This window comes from Aythya ferina (assembly GCF_964211825.1).
Source record: "Aythya ferina genome assembly, chromosome: 9".
In the NCBI taxonomy this organism is placed as follows: Eukaryota; Metazoa; Chordata; class Aves; order Anseriformes; family Anatidae; genus Aythya; species Aythya ferina.
Window position 1 is genome coordinate 23,424,716 of NC_140305.1, and position 21,734 is coordinate 23,446,449.

At 51.2% G+C, this 21,734-nt stretch overlaps 2 protein-coding genes across 3 annotated transcripts; both read left to right on the plus strand.

Moving 5' to 3' along the window:
- The first annotated feature begins 108 nt into the window (after nucleotides 1-108).
- Nucleotides 109-8,091, plus strand: SLC2A2 (solute carrier family 2 member 2). The gene is made up of 11 exons (XM_084530184.1): nucleotides 109-268; nucleotides 745-840; nucleotides 974-1,278; nucleotides 2,027-2,151; nucleotides 2,883-2,998; nucleotides 3,106-3,268; nucleotides 3,584-3,771; nucleotides 4,246-4,350; nucleotides 5,722-5,823; nucleotides 6,194-6,397; nucleotides 6,561-8,091. The coding sequence occupies exons 1-11, from the start codon at nucleotides 236-238 to the stop codon at nucleotides 6,750-6,752; spliced, it is 1,629 nt and encodes a 542-aa protein (XP_084386310.1). The 5' UTR covers nucleotides 109-235; the 3' UTR covers nucleotides 6,753-8,091.
- Nucleotides 8,092-13,508: 5,417 nt separating this feature from the next.
- On the plus strand, nucleotides 13,509-21,705 carry EIF5A2 (eukaryotic translation initiation factor 5A2). 2 transcript variants are annotated; one of them, XM_084530186.1, is made up of 6 exons: nucleotides 13,509-13,573; nucleotides 13,942-14,115; nucleotides 15,163-15,267; nucleotides 16,792-16,923; nucleotides 17,552-17,642; nucleotides 20,924-21,705. In XM_084530186.1, the coding sequence occupies exons 2-5, from the start codon at nucleotides 13,951-13,953 to the stop codon at nucleotides 17,609-17,611; spliced, it is 462 nt and encodes a 153-aa protein (XP_084386312.1). In that variant the 5' UTR covers nucleotides 13,509-13,573; nucleotides 13,942-13,950; the 3' UTR covers nucleotides 17,612-17,642; nucleotides 20,924-21,705. The 2 variants fall into 2 exon arrangements, with proteins under 2 accessions (XP_084386312.1, XP_084386311.1); XM_084530185.1 differs by having other exon boundaries at nucleotides 17,552-21,407.
- The last annotated feature ends 29 nt before the right edge of the window (nucleotides 21,706-21,734 follow it).

Below are 21,734 nucleotides of genomic sequence, written 5' to 3' on the forward strand. Positions count from 1 at the left end.
TCCCGTTCTTTCGTTTGTCCCCCCCAAAATTTCACGGGATTGGCAGGAAGGGCTCAGGGCCGGCCAGATGGAGGATATAAGTGCTGGGGAGACGGGTTTCTCATTAACCCTGGAGGTGATATAGCTCCATCTCCCGTGTCAAACCTCTTTGCTGCTCCCGCTGTCCCTCCTCCTGCACTGAGCCCTCGTCCCGCAGCCCAGGACAGAGCCAGGAGCGCAGCGGAGGAACCGAGGGATGGAAAAGAAAAGCAAAATGCAAGCGGAGAAGGTAACCACAGCCCAGCACGGCCTGTGCACTGGAATTCCCAAGGGAAACCAGCACCCAGGGGTGGTATTTATTGCCCGCTAAGAGCAAAGCCAACAAAATTTTCCCCCTTAATTATCTGGCCTGTGAGGTTTGTGTACAGAGCAGGGGCAAAGGGGCCGAGGGATTATTTGCTGCTATTTTTTAAGAACTTTGTCACCTTAAGGGATAATCTCAACCGCGATGAAGGGAAAAGATATTTGGAATGGGATTGCTGAAAAACAAAATCTTGGCCCCAAAATCTTTTTTTTTTTTTTTTTTTTGAGCTGCTCTGCTCCAGCAGCACTGCTGTGCCCCTTCCTGCTGCCGGCCCCACAAAGCCCCCAGGGACCAGCAGGGCGGTGGGCTCAGGTTGCTCTGTGCGCAGAGCGACCCCGGGGGCTCACCCGGGGGTCCTGGGGCAGGGCAGGGGCTGAGGCTGTTCTCTGCTCCCTCGGCAGCACCTGACGGGAACGCTGGTCCTCTCTGTCTTCACCGCGGTGCTGGGCTTCTTCCAGTACGGCTACAGCCTGGGCGTCATCAACGCGCCCCAGAAGGTAAGCGCCGAGCCGGGCTGCAGGGTCAGGAGCCTGGGGAACCCCGGGGTGTCCCCATTCCCTGGTGGAAAACACCCCAAAACACAGCCGGGGGGGTACAGACGTGAGCCGACGGCGATTTTCCTCTTTGCAGGTGATAGAAGCTCACTATGCGCGCGTGCTGGGCATCGTCCCCATGGACAGGCTGGCCACCAACGCCTCCGAGGAGGACGGCCCCGTCCCCAGCACCATCCCCAGCACCATCCCCAGCACCGTCCCCAGCACCGTCCCCGGCACAGGGGCTTGGGGCAGCACCGAGGGGATGCTCGTGCCCCCCGAGGACCCGGCCGCCTCCTCGCACGTCCTCACCATGTTCTGGTCCCTCTCCGTGTCCGTGTTCGCCATCGGTGGCATGGTGTCCTCCTTCACCGTGGGCTGGATCGGCGACCGGCTGGGGAGGTGAGAAGCAGCCCACCCACCCCACCCACCCACCCCCCCGTTTGAGGCAAAAAGGGCATCTTTCACCCCGATTTTTCCTGCGTGCCGGCCACGAGGCTCTGGTTTGCCCTCTAACGAGGAGGCTGCTGCATGGCCCCACGCACCTGAGGGGGTCTCCGTGGGGCGCCGGGGGGGGTGGAGGGCTGGGAGGCACCGGCCTCGTTTCCTCAGGTATTTATGGCTCTCTGTGAGCGCAGAGCCCGGGGCTGGAAGTCCTCCACCTGCCCTCCCTGCTCCCGAGCTCTCCCCAGGCGAGTCACGGCACCCAGACCCCTCGCCAGGAATTTCAGACTTTAGACAGAGCCGGAGCCTTTCTGTTTGCCTGTTTGTTTTCCTCCAAAAAACGGTGTCCTTCTTATAGAAACGCCACTCATGCTGGTTTTCCTAATACAATGAAAAACCCCTCAAACTTCCAAAATACCGCTCCAAGCATCCCAGAGCTCTGACTTATTAAAACCCTAAATAATTTATCAGATGTTTTATTTGAGCTCTCAGACCAGAGATCAACGAGCAGCATTTACTGATCCCACCTTTCCCTGTATGACAAAAGCAAGAGGAAGGTTTCTGGATAGGCTTTCCCCCGGCCCTATAACATGTTTTAGGTACCCTGACTGCCCCCCTGCTGCGTGTCCCCGTCGCCCTTTCCCCGCTGGCTCTTTCCTGCGGCGGTGCTGGGGGCGCAGGGCCGAGCGGTGCTGCCTCCCTGCAGGGTGAAGGCCATGCTGGTGGTCAACGTCCTCTCCATCGTGGGCAACCTCCTCATGGGGCTGGCCAAATTCGGGCCGTCGCACATCCTCATCATCGCCGGCAGGGCCATCACGGGGCTGTACTGCGGTGAGTGCACACTGAGGGCTTCTCACCTTTTGTAACTTTATTCTTTTTTTTAATATTTTTTGGGGTTCCCGAGGGGTTTGGCAGGTGGCACTTCGCCTCTCCCCCCACACACCCGTCCTCCTCAATCCGGGGTGTTCCCCAGGGGTGTTTGGGCCAGCTCGGTCATAAAATCAGCTCGGTTTCCCTCGCGCCAGAAGGGAGCGGGGAGCAGCGCCTTGATGTCAAGGCTGGGTCTCGGTGGTGGCTGTCACATAGCGCGCTGTTACTCACGGTGTTTGAAAGGTTCCCCGGACAACAGCACTATCTGCAGCCGGCTGCACCTAGTACAGGAGCTCCACGGATAGGGAGGAGAAGATATCAGGCAGATAATAGGGGATTGTATCGGAATCAGCTCAGAAATGCGGCTCGCTATCACTGGTACTGGCGTGTAAAGGCAGCGCTGCACTCTGACGGGTCAAGGAAAGACTGGAGAGAGCTCTTTGCTCCGCAATAACTGCTCCCAGCAGCTCTGCTCCATGCCGGGCTGCCCGTGTTCACGTGCACAGCGCTGCTGGCCCCGCGGGAGGCAGGCTGGGCAGGATGAGGGACATGGGATGTGGGATGTGGGACATGGGATGTGAGACGTGGGACATGGGATGTGGGCTCCGTCCTCCCTCCCGGTTTGGGGAGAGGTTTCTGCTGACCACGGAGCTGCCGTCCCGGGGTGCTGACGCCCCGTGTGCTCCCTGCAGGGCTCTCCTCCGGCCTCGTGCCCATGTACGTGAGCGAGGTCTCTCCCACCGCCCTCCGCGGAGCGCTGGGGACGCTGCACCAGCTGGCGATCGTCACGGGCATCCTCATCAGCCAGGTGAGGAGGAGAAGGCACAGGGCAGAGAGGGTATCGCAGTGGTTGGGGATACCCCAGCTGGGAACCTGTGGGTAAATCTCCTCTCAAACCTGACCCTATTATTGCAGGTCCTGGGGCTGGATTTCCTCCTCGGCAACGATGAGATGTGGCCCCTGCTCCTGGGGCTGTCCGGCGTGGCCGCCCTGCTGCAGTTCTTCCTGCTCCTGCTGTGCCCCGAGAGCCCCCGATACCTCTACATCAAGCTGGGGAAGGTGGAGGAGGCCAAAAAGAGTAAGACACAACCTCTGGGCTCGTCTGGGGCTGTTTTCACACCGTCCGTGGTATTAAACACCGAGGGGAGAGCCTGGCTGAGGGCTCACAGGTGTCCCTGGGTGCAGCTGCTCCTTTCCACACTGCTCCTCTCCACCCCAGGGCTTTCATCTAGCAGGTGCAGGGTTTTCTGTTGCCACACTTTTGTAGGAAATCCCCACGACTGCAATCACGCAGCAAACCCCGAGCAGTTCCTGCAGCAGCTCACACATCTCGCAGCGTGGCCGTGGCTGCTCCATAATCAATGGTTCATCTTTTTTTTTTTTTTCTCGTTAGGTCTGAAAAGGCTCCGAGGAAACTGTGACCCGATGAAAGAGATTGCTGAGATGGAGAAAGAAAAGCAAGAAGCGGCGAGTGAGAAGAAAGTCTCCATCGGGCAGCTTTTCACCTCCTCGAAGTACCGGCAGGCCGTCATCGTGGCGCTGATGGTCCAGATATCCCAGCAGTTCTCGGGAATCAATGCGGTGAGCCTCCCAAATCCTTTTGTCTCTAAAGAAACCCACGTTCACCTCCTGTCCTTAACTTCCACGAGGCAGGAATCGCCTTATTCTTAGAGAGAAGGGCGGGACCAGAGTCACTCCACTGTAGCAAGAGTCTTTTAAAATCCTTCTAAAGCTCAGTCCCACCAAGGTGTTTGCCTCCAACACGCCGTGCTGGGGGTCTGGTTTTCAAGATTAAACACGGGGCTGCACGGAAGAAAAGTTTTCCACGTGCAAATGCCATAGTTCAGGAGGGGAATTGCAACGGGATTTTTAACTCCCTCAGGTTTCTTGGAAAGTTTCAGCTTTAATTATTGTACCAAATCATTACAATTTGAAAGATCGGTTGCAATTAAATCGCTTCAAATCTCAGCCAAGCAAGAGCAGCTCTTCCCTGGGGAGAACAAAAAGTTCCCCCTGCCCTGTTACCTAATCCTCCGTCCCGCTGTATTTTGATAGATCTTCTACTACTCTACAAACATTTTTGAGAGAGCCGGAGTTGACCAACCCGTTTATGCAACCATTGGCGTTGGAGTGGTGAACACGGTCTTCACTGTTATCTCTGTAAGTAAATAGTTCTGCCCTAGGCTACAAAAACGGGTGAGCAGCAATTTGACTTTGAAACACGATTTTATCCCAGGGCTGGGGGGGTCGCAGTTTTGCAGGGCCCACCCTGCACACCCTATGGGAAAAAAATCATTCCCTGGGCATTCCCTCGTCTGGAAAACCAAGCCTTGAAACAGGGCTCATTGCTGCCAAACAGCTCTGCTGAATGCACCATGAATGAAAGCTGCGTTGCCTTGCTCGGGGATGCTCAGGTAGCTCAGTGCTGCCCCAAAACCAAAATTTGCCTTCGAGACACATTCTGCGGGTCCGATTTCCCCGAGGAGCAGGCAGGGGCTGGAGTAAAGCCAGCAGCTCGCAATCTCTCTTATCTGTTTTCTTTCAATTTCCCACCCCTAAGCACACAGCATCTGCATGATTGATATCTGAAGGCTATTCCACAGCAATAAAATAATAGAGCAATTCTCATCAGCTCTGGGCACTACTCCGTAGCAATAAAAGGGTGGCTCCAGTTTTCTTTGCCTTTCCCTCCACTTGTCTCTCTCCTGGGAGGATTAACACAATTCCAATCAGGAGATAATTATTTTTTAATGTGGCCATTAATATAGGAAGAGCAGGAAATGCCCTTTCCCTCCTATTTCTAGAGAGCATAAGGGAGCAAAGGACTTTTGCTCACCATGAAGTGGGACTAGATGCCCTGTAGAAATACGCAGTCCTAAAAGATCTTTGCCCACCCTATGGATGGCATTGGGGTAAAACTTCTTTAGAGAAAGTCCATTGCAGATCCCATGCAGAGGAGAAACCCCGAGTGGTTACGGTGAAACAAGGCACAGAGGCTGTGCAGCCGGAGGAGGGCTGCATCCAGCTCCGACGGTCTCTTCAGTCCCAGATCCACCTTGGGGACATTTGCTCTTTGCTTCTTTTGGCCATAAGCCCTTTAAAAATTACCCGCATCTGTCAATGAATGACAGACCCTGACCAAAAGGCAGAAGCACTGACGGCCGTGCAGGGCTTGGCAAGGGAGAAGGGAGGATGATCTGCCGCCAGCAATGAGACCATCCCCTGGGAGCATTTGTTATAATTGCAGAAAAAAAGATGTCTGAGGTTGAGGTAATGGCCAAAGGTGTCCTTTAGAGCAGAAGGGAAGGAGCAGGCAGCCTCAGAGGGTATCTTAGGACAAACAGATTCGTTGTCCTCTGGGGCTGCCTGCATCTCCCCACTGGGTGAAGTGACAAATATAGATGCAGGGGAAAAATAAGTCCATAGCCAGAAATACACGTGTAGGAGAAGTTTGTTTCAGGCTGTTTGCTGCCGATGGACCTGGTGGAAGCTCCCGAGAGCAGGCAGCTGACCGGCTGTGTGTTTCTGCAGGTGTTCCTGGTGGAGAAGGCGGGCAGGCGCTCCCTGTTCCTGGCTGGCCTGATGGGCATGCTGCTGAGCGCCGTGGCCATGACGGTGGGACTCGTGCTCCTGGTAAGGCTCACTCCTCACGTTATCTCTGTGGCTTGCAAATGAGAGAAGACAAACCAGCCCTCGAGGGGAAAGCTTTGAAGCTTCTTCTCACAGAAGCTTGGAAGACATTTGTCCTCAGAAGGGACAACACAGCCATAGCTGGAGCTGTCTCTGATGAGGGCAGTGCCTTGAGACATCGCACTCTTTGTCCCCTGTAGTCCCACCACACACCCAGCCAGCACCAGCACAAACATTCAGAGTCTCAATGACACACGTCCAGCCCCCACTTGCCTGAGCAGGGGGAAAAATCTGAAAAAGAAACCTAATAAATTAGCGATAACTAATGAGAGAGTCATTTTGGGGCCGTAACGCCGAGCGTGTCCTCTTGCAGAGCCAGTTTGCCTGGATGAGCTACGTCAGCATGATCGCCATCTTCCTCTTCGTCATCTTCTTCGAGGTGGGGCCTGGGCCCATCCCCTGGTTTATCGTAGCCGAGCTGTTCAGCCAAGGCCCGCGCCCTGCCGCCATCGCCATCGCCGGCTTCTGCAACTGGGCCTGCAACTTCATCGTGGGGATGTGCTTCCAGTACATTGCGGTAAGAAACCTCGGGAAAATGGTACCAATACCTATAGGGCCCAAGGGCAGGTTAGTGGGGTGTGCATGTGTCCCCCGGGTCTCCAAATCATCTGGGGTGGGGTGACGAGAAGCCACCCGTGGTGCTGACGGCCGTGTCCCTGCTCTCACTCGCCCCGCTGCAGGACCTGTGCGGATCGTACGTGTTTGTCATCTTCGCCGTCCTGCTTCTGGTCTTCCTCCTGTTTGCCTACCTCAAAGTACCCGAGACCAAGGGGAAGTCGTTCGAGGAGATCGCGGCCGTGTTCCGCCGCAAGAAGCTGCAGGCCAAGACCATGACCGAGCTGGAAGAGCTGCGAGGCGGCGAGGTGGCGTAGGCACGGCCACGCAGGCAGAAAGAAGGGACGGAGCCTGGGCTTCCCTCAGGCGCTGCGGGAAACGCTGGGCAAAAGTCTCCTTTTGCGCCACCCTGGCAGGCGGCAGCCCAGGGGGACTGCTGACTGCGGCCGCCTGCACCCTCCAGCCACAGGTGCCCACCTGGCGCTTTGCTCTGACACCACGGGCACAGACGGGCTCAGGAAGAGCCGGGGGAAGCACGGGATGAACACGTTATATGCGTGTCCCCACGCCTCGCATCGTGCTGAGCTGATAGCCGTACTAGCGGGGAAAGCACTGCATCGAGCAGGGCCCTCGCCCGGCTGGAGCGAAGGGACCGTGTGGGGTGATGCTGAGGCGTCGTGCCTTCACTTTTTCTTCTCATGCTCACCGCTTCCTCCTGCTGAACGAGCTGAGGCCCTGGGCAACCAGCAGCGAGGCAGCGGTGCCGGCGGCTCCAAGCGCCCGCGGTGCTGAGGGACACAGGCCCCGCGGGGACGGGGCAGCCATGGCTGCTCGCTCCCCTCCCTCGCTGCCCTCCTTCCCCACCCTCTGTGCCCATCTTCCTGTCATGATTTATGGTGCTCAGGCCAACCGTAACAGCTAAGGGGACCCCGAAGGGTAAATGGCTCCTGCCCCACTGACTGGGAGGTGCCCCCTGCCTGGCACCGCTGGGGTCTCGTTTGCTGGCTGTGCTTCAGCGTGTGGGGGGGAGGTGGCTGTGTTTCTGTAGCCTTGTTCGTGCTCATTTTGCTTCTGTGTGAGAGAATGCCAGGTGACAAAAGCAAACTGTGAGGACTTTTCTTCCTTCTGGGGGAAAATGTGCTGCTCTCTGCTCTCCGCTCGAGCTTTTAAGGTTTGCACGTTCCCTGGTGTGACACCCGGCTACTGCCCAGCAAGCTCCTCAGGACAGACACCCCGTATTTATTTAAAGAGGAGGCACCAGCACTGCTGGGTCACCGTGAGCTCACAGCAACTGCGAGTGAGCAGGGGCCATGGTGTAAGCGAAGATCAAAGATGAAGAAAGGCATGAGAAGAGGTGGGCCAAGGAGGACCACAGCCGGCTGCCGTGGCTTTGGTTTCAGGCAAGAAGGTTCATGGACTTTCCACAGGCCTGAACCTCCTTCCTGGGTGTACTTGGCATTAAGACCCTAAGGCAAGTTTTGGTTCCTTCTGAGCAGCTGGAGCACGGGCACGAGGTTCCCCTGGCCCAGCAGCTGGCCCTGTGTGCACACTGGAGCAAGGAGATTTCACCGGAGGCTTTCCCGGGATGCCTGCAATAACAGCGGTTATCTATGTCTGTTACATAAAGGTGGCAATGAACAACATCTGTGGCATCTGTTGGCTTGTGCTGTTGTGTTTTTTTTCCTGTCCGTACATCCCAGCCGTATGTCCAGCTCCAGATGGGAGGTGTTTTGCTGGCAGGGTGCGTTTGCTCCGCAGGCAGCAATTGCTGTGCAAGCCCTCTGCTGTAAGACACCGCTCTGCTTGCACGGAGCCTGGGGCAGCCTCACAGCTGGTGCTGTGCCTCTGCAGGGGGAGCCTGTGGGAGGGACGGGGCTCGAGGTGTGTTTGCCCCACTATTAGGGTAGGTGGATGGGGCAGCAGCGGCAGGGAGGGCTCCACATGGCACCCACCGTCCCCAAACATCCCTACTGGGCCCCAGTGGTGGGTTGGATTCAGAGCTCCTAACCCAGCGGTGCGGGGTCACTAACTGAGCAAGGCTCTGAGCCGGGCAGGTTGTGTTTTCCTGCCTATCGCAAAATGAATGCCAGCAGAGAGCCTGATTTGCCTATTGAAAAAAAAAAAAAAAAATTCTCTGTGAAGCTTTTGGCTGAGCTACAGCCCAGGCCAGGTAGCTTGCCACGGGAGCCTCAGCGCTAGCAGGCACCACACGTCAGCAAGTTCCTCCCACCCAGCTGCTTTTCCACGGCCTGCTGCCGGTGTGCTGGGCCTCCTGCAGGCTAACGGGACATTTCCTCGCTTGGTCGTGCTGAGTTTCAGCCAGGAGAAAGGGAAACGAGTCTTCTTCCAGGCTGGGACCCCCACGGGGCATCCTCTCTCACCTTCTCAGACCACAGCTGGACAACACGCCTTGGTGCATTTTGCTGTTCTCATTCATTTACCTGTATAGCCCCCCAGAGACGATGTTTTGCTCGTCCTGGGATGTTTCAAATTAATTCTGCTAATGGTTGTGCTGTCCATGGGGCAGGCAGCAGCCTGGGAGAGGGTGCGCAGAGCTGGGTGCTGCTAAATGCTACGGCAATCCCTGTCCTCACCGGGGCTGCTGGGGATGGATGAAGCAGATACACCGGGCTGAGCTGTCACACTGTGCTTGTACCGTGCATGGCAATGCAGGGAAGGGTCAGAGGAGTTTGTTAGCTCTGCAGCCGTGTCTACGTCTGTCTCATCCCATCAGGCTGCAATTAGCATTTTATCTACCCTCGCTACATGTGAGTTCCAGCTGAAACTTGCTCTTATGACACAGCTTGTTCAATCATTATTTTTATCTCTGTTACAGTTTTATTAAGTTGCTAATCATTAAGGTTTAAAAGACCAAGTCATACTTATTAGCTAAATGGTCATTGCACTTTAGTTAACATGCAAAGTATGTTCCCATCCTGTAGTTAGCTAATAATGCAATATAATTAATAGCCCCTAAGAAAGCATCTTGTCAGCAAGAGCTTTGACAGTGTTTTCCTAATGTGCTAAGATGACAGCCATTAAGACTTTTCTGTTGTGTCAGATAAATGGCTAACAATATCAACTTTCCCACTCTCGAGGCGTAATTTAAAAATTAGTTTGACTTCCCTAATCCAATAAGCTCAGGACATTTGGCTCCATTAACACTTTCCACGCTAATTTATCACAGATTTTTCTGCCTCACTTCAGCTTGTTTTTCACCACCGAGCAGAGGCACCTTCCCCCTGCTGAGCTGATGGGCAGAGGATGATGAAGCTGAACCAGGAGCTGCATATTCAGGGCACCGGGCTTTAGGGTCTGATGTATTTTCTGAGGTGCTCTGTGTCTTTTTCTTTCGCTGAGACCTATCGGTGCTGAGGAATTGCCAGTCAGGACAGCAGGTCTGGCTCCAGGAGCACACGGAAAGATGGGATTTAATTTAAGTGCTGCGCTGAGAGTTTCACTAAAGCACCGCTGGCAGGTTGCGCCCAGAGGCACCAGTGAGCAGCCGCGCTGGAAGAGAACTGTCCTCCCCCGCAGGATGGCAATAAATCCTGGCTGCAACTCAGTGGGTTTTAAATCTTACAGGCTGTATGCAGAACTACAGACCAGGCGTTCGTGCAGTGCCTGGCATTGCCCCCTTTACTCGCCCTCGGGACTGCGCAGTGCAGCGGGGCTCCCGGGGTCATGGGTCGGCTGTCCCGTGGCAGTGCTGCGTCAGCCGCAGGAGGAGGGAACAGCTGGACCCGCAGCGCCTTTTCCCCCTTCCTGGTGCAAGTTACAGCTGGTTCCAGCCAGCTCCGTGTCCCTGGCACTGTCTCACTGATCAGCTCTTATCTGCAGCGTGTGCCCGGGGTGATTCAGCCGGCGGCTGCACACACACCCCTCGCCTGATCAAGTCAGGAGCGAGCACGGGGCGGGCAGAGGCACTGCTGCAGTCGTTTTTAAGCATCTCAGGTAGTTTTTTAAGCATCCCACGGCCTGCAGCCCCTAATAGCTGTAGGAAGCCAGCATCCCAGAATCCCGTTCTCAAGGCCAATGCAAAGCGGGCTGAGTCACTGGTTCGATCTTTGTAGGAAGCAGAAGGTGCACACAGGATTAAAGCCGAGCCTGGAGCAGAGCGGGATGCCTATGGCAAGGTCACTGCAGAGGCTCTTTCGGCTTGTTCAGGCTGCACGGAGAGATTGTATTTAGGAACACAGAGGGGCTGCTGAGCCTGGAATTGCCCTCTACAGGACAGGATCATCAGTTCCCAGACCCTTTTTTGTCCTCCTAGCCCAGGCTGCCCCCAGAAGCCAACATGAATCCTCATCCCCAGCAGCCAGGACACGACTGCGATCCCAGGTAAGATGGCTCAGCAGTTTTACACCTGGATGTCCCAGGACATTGCTGTCCTCCTCGATGTTCCCCAGAGCGATTCTTCCCAGAAGTAAGGCTGTAGTAAGGCTGCAGCAGCGATGTGCCAGGCAGGTGGCTGGAGAGAGGAGCTCTCTTTGATAATTTCTGCTGTGCAATTTATATAAAGACGTGGACAGAGGAGCTGAAGATTGATAACACACCGAGCCTCCTCAAAAGGAAAGATGTGATCCAGCTGCGCAGTGTTCTAAGCACACATGCACAAAAGGAAAGGAAATATGTTTAAACATGAAAGGCATGGTATTTACAAATACACTTTGAAATCAAATTGCTATTGTTGCACGGAAAATGGGATAATCACATTAGTACAATCAAGAAACTCTTTATTTTCTAGTAACTGTTGATCTGAACAAAAGAGAGAGATCTGCAAGCAATGACTGCTGCATCTGATTTCCATTTTTCTTTAACTGAGTCTCTGATAAAGACTGCCTTGGAATATTTACTTTGTGTCTCAAAAAAAATGTATCATCTACAGTTGCACCTCAGCAAAAAACTAGGTTTAGTATGGAAGATCTCTCAGATCATCTAAAATGAATCTGTTAATTGCAGAAAATCAACCAAATTTATGCCCTGAAGCACTGAGAAAATATATTATTGTTAGTGCTTAGCCCCAGTCTGCTCCAGAACGGGCTCAGAAGAGTCGGGAGTTCTCTCATAAAGTATTTTATCACAAGATAAAATGCCCTCGAGCACGTGCAACTAGTCGCACACTTGTAGGTAAGCATACACACACCGTGAATGTAAAAACACTTAAAGCTCAGACACTGCTTATCAGCTGACACAGAAGAAAAATGGGCAGTTCCCCAGGGCAATGTGTATCATCACAGAGCCTGCGTGAGGCAGCACCCACTGCCCGCCCTGGTAACGGGAGAGAGCCCGCGCCCCTGGGTGCTGGGAGGCCCGTAAAGGAGAGTCACACCTATCTGCTTGGGTACACACTGCACAAATTGAAGTGGGATCTATTCACGGGTTGTCATCAATTAACAAAAAAACACTTCAGAAACTGCTGACGAACTGATTAAAAGCATGGAGTTAAAACCCAGCCCTCTTGCAGCCCCATTTGAACAGTGAGGATAAACTTGGGATTTTGTGGCAGGAAGAGCAGAGCAGCAAACTAGCTCAGGGTGCCAGCTGCAGGGACCCACTCTGACAATACTACCACACACATCTCACCATTTTTCTGGATTTTCCACAGTTCTGTTTGTGTGGTGTTTAAAGTAAGGTATCTGTATTGCCCCAGGCAGGACTGGGCCCTGCACCACTCATCCAACAGCAACTCCACAGAAAGGTCATTGGGTGAATTTAGTCAAATAGCTAAAAGTATTACAGAATATGACTTGGAGGGTTGTTTTTTTTGTGTGTGTGTGTTTAATTTTTTTTTTTTTAATAACCATTTGGCCTTGTTTTGCTCGGGATCCATCTGTCTCTGTGTGGCTGCGTTCATCGCTGCACTTGGGAATGTCTCTCCCCTGACAGCAGAGCAGGATTGATGTCGGAGGCTAACGAGGGCTGTGCTATTAATGCTGTAGATGATGGGTAGGACACCTTACAGAGAGCCATCTGAGCCTTATGTTAATTAAAACAAGCTTTCATCACTGCTCTTAGACAGCTTCAAGTCCTTTTGACTGACTGATTACGCAGTGCTTGCAAAACGCTTTTGTTTCTGATTATTTTCTGACAGTAAAGGAGAAATGTTGAACTGACAAATGACCTTTGCGTCGGCTGTTAAACACATTTCTCGAGCAGACTTTGGGAACACCCGTTCCTCCTTTGGTTTGCTAAAACCTTGTTGTGTGCCCCAGGGGCTGCCCAAGAGCCCTGCAGCAGGAAGATGGTGCCAGAAAAGCCACGGCCTGAGCTGACTGGATCAGATACAGGGCGACAGGAATGAACACCCCCAGGGAACGGCCTCTTGTTGAGCCAGGGAAAGTTCGGGTGGGGAAGGAGGAGACATTTCTCCTCAGGAAGAGCAGCCAGGCGTGGGGACGGGTTGCTGAGGGAGGTGGTGCCGTCCCCATCCCTGGGGGTGGTCAAGGGGAGGTTGGACGTGGTGCTTGGGGACACAGTTTGGTGGGTGATGGTGGTTGGACCAGCTGATCTTGGAGGGCTTTTCCAGCCCTAATGGGTCTGGGATTCAGTGATTCTATGATATTTGGCCTTTATTAGTATTAGTGTATAATATTGTGTATTACAGTGATAATTGGAATTATTAATATTATGTAAATATAATGTAATTGTATATGATTATACCATATTACTATTATAACGTCCTACACTACTCCTGTGTGACGGTCCTCACGCAGTTAACGCTACACAGAGCAGCAGCAACCCCACACAACGGCCACACCAACACATTTCACACCAACACGGCGTCCAGTACCACCACCACGTTTAATGAAGCCAGCACCACGTCCAGTACCACCAATACCCTTAATAAATGCCATTTGTACCACCAATACCCTTAACAAATCCCCTTTACCCCCACCCCACCACCCCCCCTCACGGCAGCGCCCGGCGGCACCACAGCGCCCCGCCAGGCCGCCGGGGCGGCGATGAGGCGAGGATTCACCCGAGTGGGCGGGGCCTCGCGGTGAGGCCACGCCCCCTCGTGCCGGGGCGCGGGGCGGAAGCGCGGGGGGGAAGCGCGGGGGGGGCGGGGCGTGGTGCGCGCGCTGCCCGCCGCCCTTCCCGCCGCAGTGCTCGGGCGCGTGTGCGGCCCCCGCAGGTAACGGGCACCGCCGGGACCCCCCCGGAACCCCCCCATAACCCCCGATAACCCCCTATAACCCCATATAACCACCCCATAACCCCCCCACCCTCAGCCCGTGACCCCATTCCCTTCCCCATCGCCTTCCCGGGGCTAACGGCGCTTGGGTTGTGGAGGGGGAGGAGCGGGAGGGGGGAATGGGGGGCACTGAGGGGGCACTGAGGGGCTCTGGGGGGGCACTGAGGGGGTTTTGGGCGCTACCGGGGGGGTGCGGGCACGTGGCGCCTCCCCGCCCCGCCGGGCACGTGGTGCCCCCCCCCCCCGTGGTGGTCCCGGTCCCGGTGTCCCCCCCCTGACGCCCCCTGCCCGCTGCCCCCCCCCCCCAGCCCGCCGCCATGGCCGACGAGCTGGACTTCACCACGGGCGACGCCGGCGCCTCGTCCACCTACCCCATGCAGTGCTCGGCGCTGCGCAAGAACGGCTTCGTGGTGCTCAAGGGGCGCCCCTGCAAGATCGTCGAGATGTCCACCTCCAAGACGGGCAAGCACGGCCACGCCAAGGTGAGCACAGCCCCACACCGTAAAGATTTGGGGACGGGGCAGCGCCATTGGGGTGTAATGCCCCCCCCCCCCCCAGTGCCAGGACCCTCACAGGGTGTGTGAGCGGGGTGGTGGGGCTTACAGGGCCGTGCTGTGCTGCCCTAGCCCCAGCACAGCCCCGTGGTGCCCGACCCCAGCAGCTCGCCCGCGGGAGGTGCCCCCAGTGCCTTACGTAACGCCAGGCACGCAGCCGCTGCCTGGGCCCCGTTCTGCCGTCTCGCCGTGCTGCTGCTGCTGCTGCTTCCCATCCTGCAGCACGGAGCGTGTTCCCTTCCCGCGTCCCTCCTGCCGGGGACGTGAGGGCTGCTGGGGCCTGCTCAGCAGCGTGACTGCGTGGTGGCTGTGGGGCTGCGTGGTGGGCATCAGGAGTTTTACAACAACCAGGCTGCTTAGAAGTCAAAAGCTAGAGCTCTCGCTACCAAGCTCTTACCGTTTTTTTTTTTTTTCCCTCTCTCCCTCCCTTTGCCTTTTTTGGCTCGTTTTATTAGGCTCTCCTGCATTCTTAGATATTGAAACCGTTGCAAAAGTGAAAGGAGCTGAGGAGAGTGGCCGGTAACCCAGCAATCCAAGTGGGAGCTGCTTTAATCGCAGTGCATGGCCACCTCTTCTGGTCTCCTTACCCCTCACGTTGTCCCTGTTCTGTTTCTCCGAACAGCTAGAGCCTGAAATAAATAGCCTTTTAACAGTCCTGTGCCACATTGCGCTTTGGCTTGTATCGTAGGACTCGGGTAGGCCATGGCTGTGCAAGATAACTCCCTGGGTGATCTTCTGTAATGGGCTGCGAAGGGATATCTGAGAGGCCTTCTCTCAGGGCCTGGGCTGCTCTCATACAGCAAGCAGAGGGGCTAGGCAGGATTTTGTCCGTTTGATGTGATCTCTTAAAAAATAAAAATAATAATTAAAAAAAAAAAAAAAAAGAAACATGCATGGGACAAATGGTACTGATGGCAGTGGAATTTTGCTCCTCTAGGACAAGAGGTAACTGAGCTTATTTCTGTTTTCTTGTAGGTCCACCTGGTTGGTATCGATATCTTCAATGGTAAGAAATACGAAGATATTTGCCCATCAACTCACAACATGGATGTTCCAAACATCAAGAGGAATGATTACCAAGTGAGTTAATAGTCACTGTGTCTACCCACACGTTGCAAAGCTTAAAGCTCCCGGTACCAAAAGTAAACTATCTTCACCTCCAAACTGTCTGTCAATTAATAACATGCTGTTGCCAGAAGGTAGAGAACTAATGGTTTGGCACACTTGGCTGTCTCAGTGGGGCATTGCTGCACCAGTAGCATTTACTGAACTGTTAAAAGTGTTGGAGTTTGCTGTATGGGAGAGCTGCTCCCTGTACCACCAACCTCATGCAGCAGTCTTTAGAAATGATGGGTAGTAGAAATAATTTGGAACAGCGTTTCTTCTAGCTGATGTTGTAAGGTCACTTTTTTATTCTTTGAGATACTGGCATCCTTTAGAGAGAGGCTTCCCTGCTATTAGGTACTACTACTATCTAAAGGATAACCAGGTTTCCACATAAACGTGAATTTAATCATATATTGTGATTCACAGTTTCCCCCTTACACAGGTGAGTCAACAAAACACTCTTAAGCCACTTCTGATGCCAGTACTAACTTGCTGTGGTGCTCTCTGCTTCTTGTGCAGGAGCTGGCTTTAGTTGAGCTCAAGTAATTTCAGTAATCTGCTCTGAAATACATATGTACGGAGGGAATTTGACAGGCTTCTGTAACGCTTTCCGTGATCCTAAAAGTGGCCTAATTCAGGTTGAGTTGTAATGTCTCAGCCATCTTCCCATTGTCTTGGGAGTAGTGGGGTAGTTCTGGTCAGGAGCTGGTGCATCCTGATCGCTGGGAAAGCTGCAGTTGCTCAACAAAGCCAAAGTTGGAGTGTTAGCAGCTCTTCAGAACAGTTGATTCCGTTTAAAGCGTGACTAGCCTTTCTTGGGGCTCAGAGCTTCCAAGGGGTTGTTCATGTGGTCTTGGTGGTCTTTCTCTCCTGTTCTTGGGCCCTTAATGCTACTGAAATTCTTGCTGGTTTTCAGACTTGTTAGGGCTGCCTTTGGGATTTACTGTAACGTGTTGCAGGTACCCTAACCCGCTCTGTCAAAACGGCTGTTCCTTTAGCTCAGGATTTCAATTTGGTTGAAAACAGCATTGTAACAGTGGTGTAGAGTTTGGGGGATGTTCCCTTATTTATTCCTTAGCCTGTAAAATAAATAATAGTATATCACTGCACAAATGAAGGTATCGAAGCTTACAGTTGAACAATTCTGTACTTGCTACACCTTAGAAAAGGAACGCTATTCAGAGAACACTGTTCCAGTTATTGCTTCTAATTCACAAATGTAAAAAGCTGATCCAGTGACCTGGAAGCAGACATCTTGTAAATCACAAGAAAGTTTTGCAGTGCCCTACATACTAGGAAATAACCAGAAGGAACCAGAAGGGTTCTGGTGATTTAATCTGTTGTTTAAATTGACTTAAATTAGTTTTTTTTAAACTGTTACACTAATTCTTTAGTGCTGAGATTGTAACAGTTAGCTGGGCCTTCTGCTTATCTTCAGCTGCTGCCTGCTAGTGAGCGCTAATGTTAAACTTTATAAAAATGAATTTCTCTTCACAGCTGATAGGTATTCAGGATGGGTATCTCTCCCTGCTGACAGAAAGTGGTGAAGTTCGTGAGGATCTAAAGTTGCCAGAAGGTGATCTGGGCAAAGAAATCGAAGGAAAGTTCAATGCCAATGAAGATGTGCAGGTACAGAATAAAGCAGACAAGAAGAGCTGTGGTTAACTGCGCTTGACTGTACAATGAAGAACTCAATATTCTAATATCAACCATTTGTATCTCTTCATAAAGAGAGGGTTAGAAGTATGGGAATTGGTCCTTTGATATTCCTTGGAAGTAATTCTGTGTTGGAGCAGCCAATAAGGCACCAAAACCTGGCTCAGTTGACAGTGAAGTGATATGGGGGTTTCAAACATCTAGATACGTTCCAACAGCGCTTTCCACGCAGTGTAAATTGGAGCCTCCACTCCTCCTTGTGTAAAGCTTTGATGTAATCTGGGCTATAGAAACAGCTTAAAGCTGAAAACAAGCCGTGATGTGCTTAGGTCTTGCACTGTGAAGGTCTAGCTTGTTTGGAAGGAAATAGTGTAGTACCCTTAGATGTCAAAAGCTTTAGTGCTGGCTCTTTTGCTGAAAGCAATTTTGTTTTGATTATAAATTTACAATAGTCTCATCTGCTAATTTTGACAGCTTCAGCATCCTTTCTTCTCAAATGAAAGGTGGGATAGATGATGGCGTGAACGTCCGATGGTGTGAACTTCTAGGAGCAGTTCTTTTGTCCGGGGTTGGAACTCACCTGCTTGTCTTTGTCTTCCAGATATCCGTCATAAGTGCAATGAATGAAGAATGTGCTGTAGCCATAAAGCCTTGCAAATAAAGAGGATCGCCAGCCCCGGGCAACTGCTCAGGTCTGGACAAACCACAGATCTTTAAATTTGGTTCTGATTGTCACCAAAGCTCTGGCCTTCACAAGCAACCTCATTTCTTTTTTGAATTGTTAAAAAGCAGTGCTGGATTCTGGATTAGTGTTGCAGGCTAACTGGCAGTTTTCAAAATCACTGAGACTTTAATTTCCTAATTGTAACTATTTTAACATTCCTGTGGGTTTCAGCTATGGATCTAAGAAACCAATCAGGTGTTACTAGTGGATATATTTTTATTTGCTTGAGCAAAACAGTGTTTGTCTGTATGAACAGACAAAATCCAGTATTCAGGGGCTTTTAGATAAGCTAGTAGGTATCTAGGATTATAAAGTGACCTAGAGCACAAATAGTATTTTTCTTGACATGTTTAGATAGAACTGACAATAAAAAGTAGCAATTTTTTTTTTTAAAGCTTAAGTATTTTGTGGATTGGGACTCTTGCAGAACTGTAGGTGCCAATCACAAATTTTAGACCAAGAAACTCAAGTGATCAAAAATGCCAGCTGGCTTGACCAAGCCCCAGTGGCCATGTGCAACTTAACTGTATTACCTCTGTATTCTTCTTTGCCAACTCGTTGGCTTATTGTAATGTTAAAATGGTGTCAAAGCCTACCTGTGGTTTAGGCAGGCAGTTGGAGTATAGGGTAGATAAGACATAGATAGGTCAAGGGGACACAAAGGTGAGAATGGATGCTAAAGCTATAGACTTTCACTCGAGGCCTTTGTCAGACTTGAAAAAAAAATAGAAAAATGCAGTTCAATTGCTTTCCTTTATTGTATTTATCTTAAACTATAAAAGGGTGACAAACTCCATGGGAATCTGTTGCAGTGCTTCCAGCTTTAGGTTTTAATCTTCAGGTTCAGACCATATTTTTGTAGCACAAGGACCACATGTTTTTCAGAAAGTGGGACAAATTGTAGCATCGAGCCTAAACTAAATGCATGTGATTCTTTTTAAAAAAATAGAATTATTGTATTTCTAAAATATAGACTTGACAGACAATACTGAACAACCGTGGCTTAACTAGAAAAATAAACAAGTTGCTACATAGTTTAGAAAGCTCCTATCCACAGGAGTCATTGAAACACATGCATGCCTCTATTTACTAGCTTAATAGGCAAACGCAAAGCTTTTCCGAACTAGTCACGGGAGGATAACTAGCATACTCCTGTTTATGGCATTCAGCTTCAATTCTAAGACTTACTGACTCTTCATGAGTGGGAAACTTCTTAGCCCATGGCTCAAACCTTCCCTTACAGTGGATAAACTGTTCCGTGGACTTGCCTTAAGCTTCAGCAGCTGTTAGCAGATGGAGGACAACTTGTAAACACGCTGCCCTGGGCAGCCTGCGTGATTCAAACTCTATTGGCAGTGAGAGTCAGACTTCACACTGCTGTTAACCTCTTAAAATGTTCTTGGCTTAATAGTATGTACTCTAATCCCCAAAGGGCTCACGGCAACTGTCCTGAACAGCCCTCGTACGTAGTGTGGTAGGGCTTAGCAAACCTCAGAAGTCTAACATAGGTGGCAAAAACACGCGTCCTTCATAGACTTCTTACGACAGGGAGAGCAGTTCAATGAAGGTGAAGACAGCAATAAACAAACATACTCCGGTAATGAAGCACAGTTACCTGGGACACCTGGCAGAGAAGTCAGATAGTGCTGTGTGCTCTTGCCTAGCACAATGCACGCTGCAGGTGAACTCTACAAATAGCACCTTGACTGAAGTGACAAAAAAAAGCGGTGGAAGCAAGAGATGGAAAGGAATTCAGAGCAGTTTCTAAAGACATGCTTAAGAGTTTAAGTTAGTCTGTGCTATGTTCCTTTCTGCCTCCATCAATGGTATCTGAGGGACAGGCTTTGTAAGGTTTGGAGGTGACTAAACCATTGATCGTGGTCTTAACAGCAGGCTGATCTCTGTGATCAGCTGTCACACAGGAAGTCAGAGGTTGCTGTCATACTAAGGCAAGCTCTAATGCTGTTACTGTGCTATAAATGCTTCTAAAAATGCTTGAAGTCTACAAGACTTGGATTTGCTCTCCTTCTGGCGGGGCTTTAGTCCACTTTCAGGTGCCTGTCAGTCCCCAGAAACCTTGTTGGAAGACAGGTATTTGATGCAACCGGCCCACAGTCTAGGTATTTAATTAGACTGTAAGTTTTCTGGGCTGTTTTTTAACCTGTTTCTACAAGTGGGCTTCTGGTCTGGATGGAGTTTCCAGGTACTGCAGCAATCTAAAGATCAAGGTTTTATGGCCTCCAGCTTGCTGGAAGAGCCCTCCTTGGGACTTCAGGATGTCCTATCACAACCTTCAGTTCTGCAAGACTTAAATGATTCAGTACTTCAGTATAGGTTTGTTCTTATATACTTAGTTGTCTTTTGTGAAGCACTTCAAACACTACAGAAGTGCGTAGCATTGGTTTGTCATGCATGAAGTTTCCCATAGGTAATAATACATAAGCATGAGTCTTAAGTATAACCTCCAAGTTTCAGTAAGGTTGAACGTTGCTTCTAAATTAGAACAAAACTTCGAGACTTTTTTTTTCCAAGGTGTCTGTCTGCTGTCAGAATAATTTGCAACAAACTTTGCTTGTGATCAGTAGTCCATCTAGATGCGTATTTGTAAGATTCCTAACCAAATGCTTAGGGAAACTCCTCTTTCATAGCTTTACTTTAAAACAAACGTTATCCATCTACTTGTTTTGTAGTACTGTCTTTAACACTTTAAAAGAAATTGTGTCAAAACGGAAAGCTATAAGCTGCTGCAATTGCTTAAAATAAAGGCTGAGAAGACTAGGAAGCAAAGAAAAGTATTTCCACTCCAAATAATGATGCATTTTTTTATGGCTCCAATCCATTGAGTTTCTCATGCTACTTTACAGAATTGGAAAGACTGCAGTGTTTCCTGCCTCAAATGTTGGCACATAATATTTCAAGATTTCAATAGATCCTTCTACTTTTTGCTTATAATGGTGGTTTTTCAACTAGGCTCTTGCTAGTTGAGCCATGTTCTCAGGGCTGTTTTTTTTTTAAGGAGTTAGCTGAACTTCATTGTTTTAATGTAACTGCTTTCAAGCCTCTTGCAGGTTTTTCTAACCCATAACGTACCAAGAAATGGTGCACAGTCTGTAGCTTCACAATACAGGTAATTTTACAGAATCTGTAAAGAAGTCAAATTTGTTGACAGTTGAAACTCTTATGGTTACTGCAGGTCAGTCTTACAGAACTCAAAAATCAATAAAATCCCACTTTTCTTTGGTTAATTAGAACGTAGTTTGTTACAGTAGAATTAAACTTCAGGATAAAAAGACCTCGTAAAGGATCTGTCGTGCGTCTCATGCTGGGAAGCCACCGAAGGCTCGGCTCCTGTGGGTGTCGTGGAGCAGCGGCTCGGCATGCCAGGATACTCGGAGCCTCTTCGCCGCCTGTGGTCCGGCCCCACGGTTTCTGTCTGCAGGAATAACTCGCCGTGGGAGCTGCCCTCGATGTTTGCTGTGTCGCTGAACCCCCTCTTAAATGTGCTGTGTGTTGTAACCGTGCCCTGGCGCGAGCGTGGGGAGGTGCCCCCTGCTTCTGGGGGACCCAAACCCTGTCAGAGCCATCACCTGAGGGAACGTGTGTCCCCGTGGTGCCGGCTCCCCGTGTTTGTTTTAGCAGAAGCGTTGTTTTATACCGCACCGCCAACCGGGTGGGAAATGTCAGTGTCTGTTTTGCTCCAGAAATAATAAAAAGATCTCGGTGTTGTGGGGGAGCTGAGCTGTGCTTGCTGTTACGGGGCTGGGGGTGAGGTGGGGTGCTTGTGGTTACGGGCTGTGTTGGTTTGGGTGAGATTTGGGCACAGTTTGGGTGCATTTTGGGTGCCGTTGGGTGGTTCTGAGGTGTTTGCAGCTTTTCTGTCAGGCGCCTTGTCGCTGCTGGCCGGCCCCTGTGCTTGCCGGGTGACTTAACACTGTTTATTAACGCTCGAGCAGCTCGGCCTGGGATTGTACACGAGGCAGAAGCGCTGTTGTTGCTGTTTTAGTGGCAATTTCAATAAAAAGGTGACTCGCCCCGCTGCGCCTCAGAGTGCTCTGTCACG

What these genes read in the sequence shown, in the direction of transcription:
- SLC2A2 (XM_084530184.1), top strand. Translation starts at nt 236, where the DNA reads ATGGAAAAGAAAAGCAAAATGCAAGCGGAGAAG. An exon ending in AGTTCTCGGGAATCAATGCG is followed by an intron (nt 3,772 to 4,245) that starts GTGAGCCTCCCA and finishes GTATTTTGATAG; the next exon opens with ATCTTCTACTACTCTACAAA. An exon ending in CGGTCTTCACTGTTATCTCT is followed by an intron (nt 4,351 to 5,721) that starts GTAAGTAAATAG and finishes GTGTTTCTGCAG; the next exon opens with GTGTTCCTGGTGGAGAAGGC.
- EIF5A2 (XM_084530186.1), top strand. Translation starts at nt 13,951, where the DNA reads ATGGCCGACGAGCTGGACTTCACCACGGGCGACGCCGGCGCCTCGTCC. An exon ending in GCAAGCACGGCCACGCCAAG is followed by an intron (nt 14,116 to 15,162) that starts GTGAGCACAGCC and finishes GTTTTCTTGTAG; the next exon opens with GTCCACCTGGTTGGTATCGA. An exon ending in TCAAGAGGAATGATTACCAA is followed by an intron (nt 15,268 to 16,791) that starts GTGAGTTAATAG and finishes TTCTCTTCACAG; the next exon opens with CTGATAGGTATTCAGGATGG.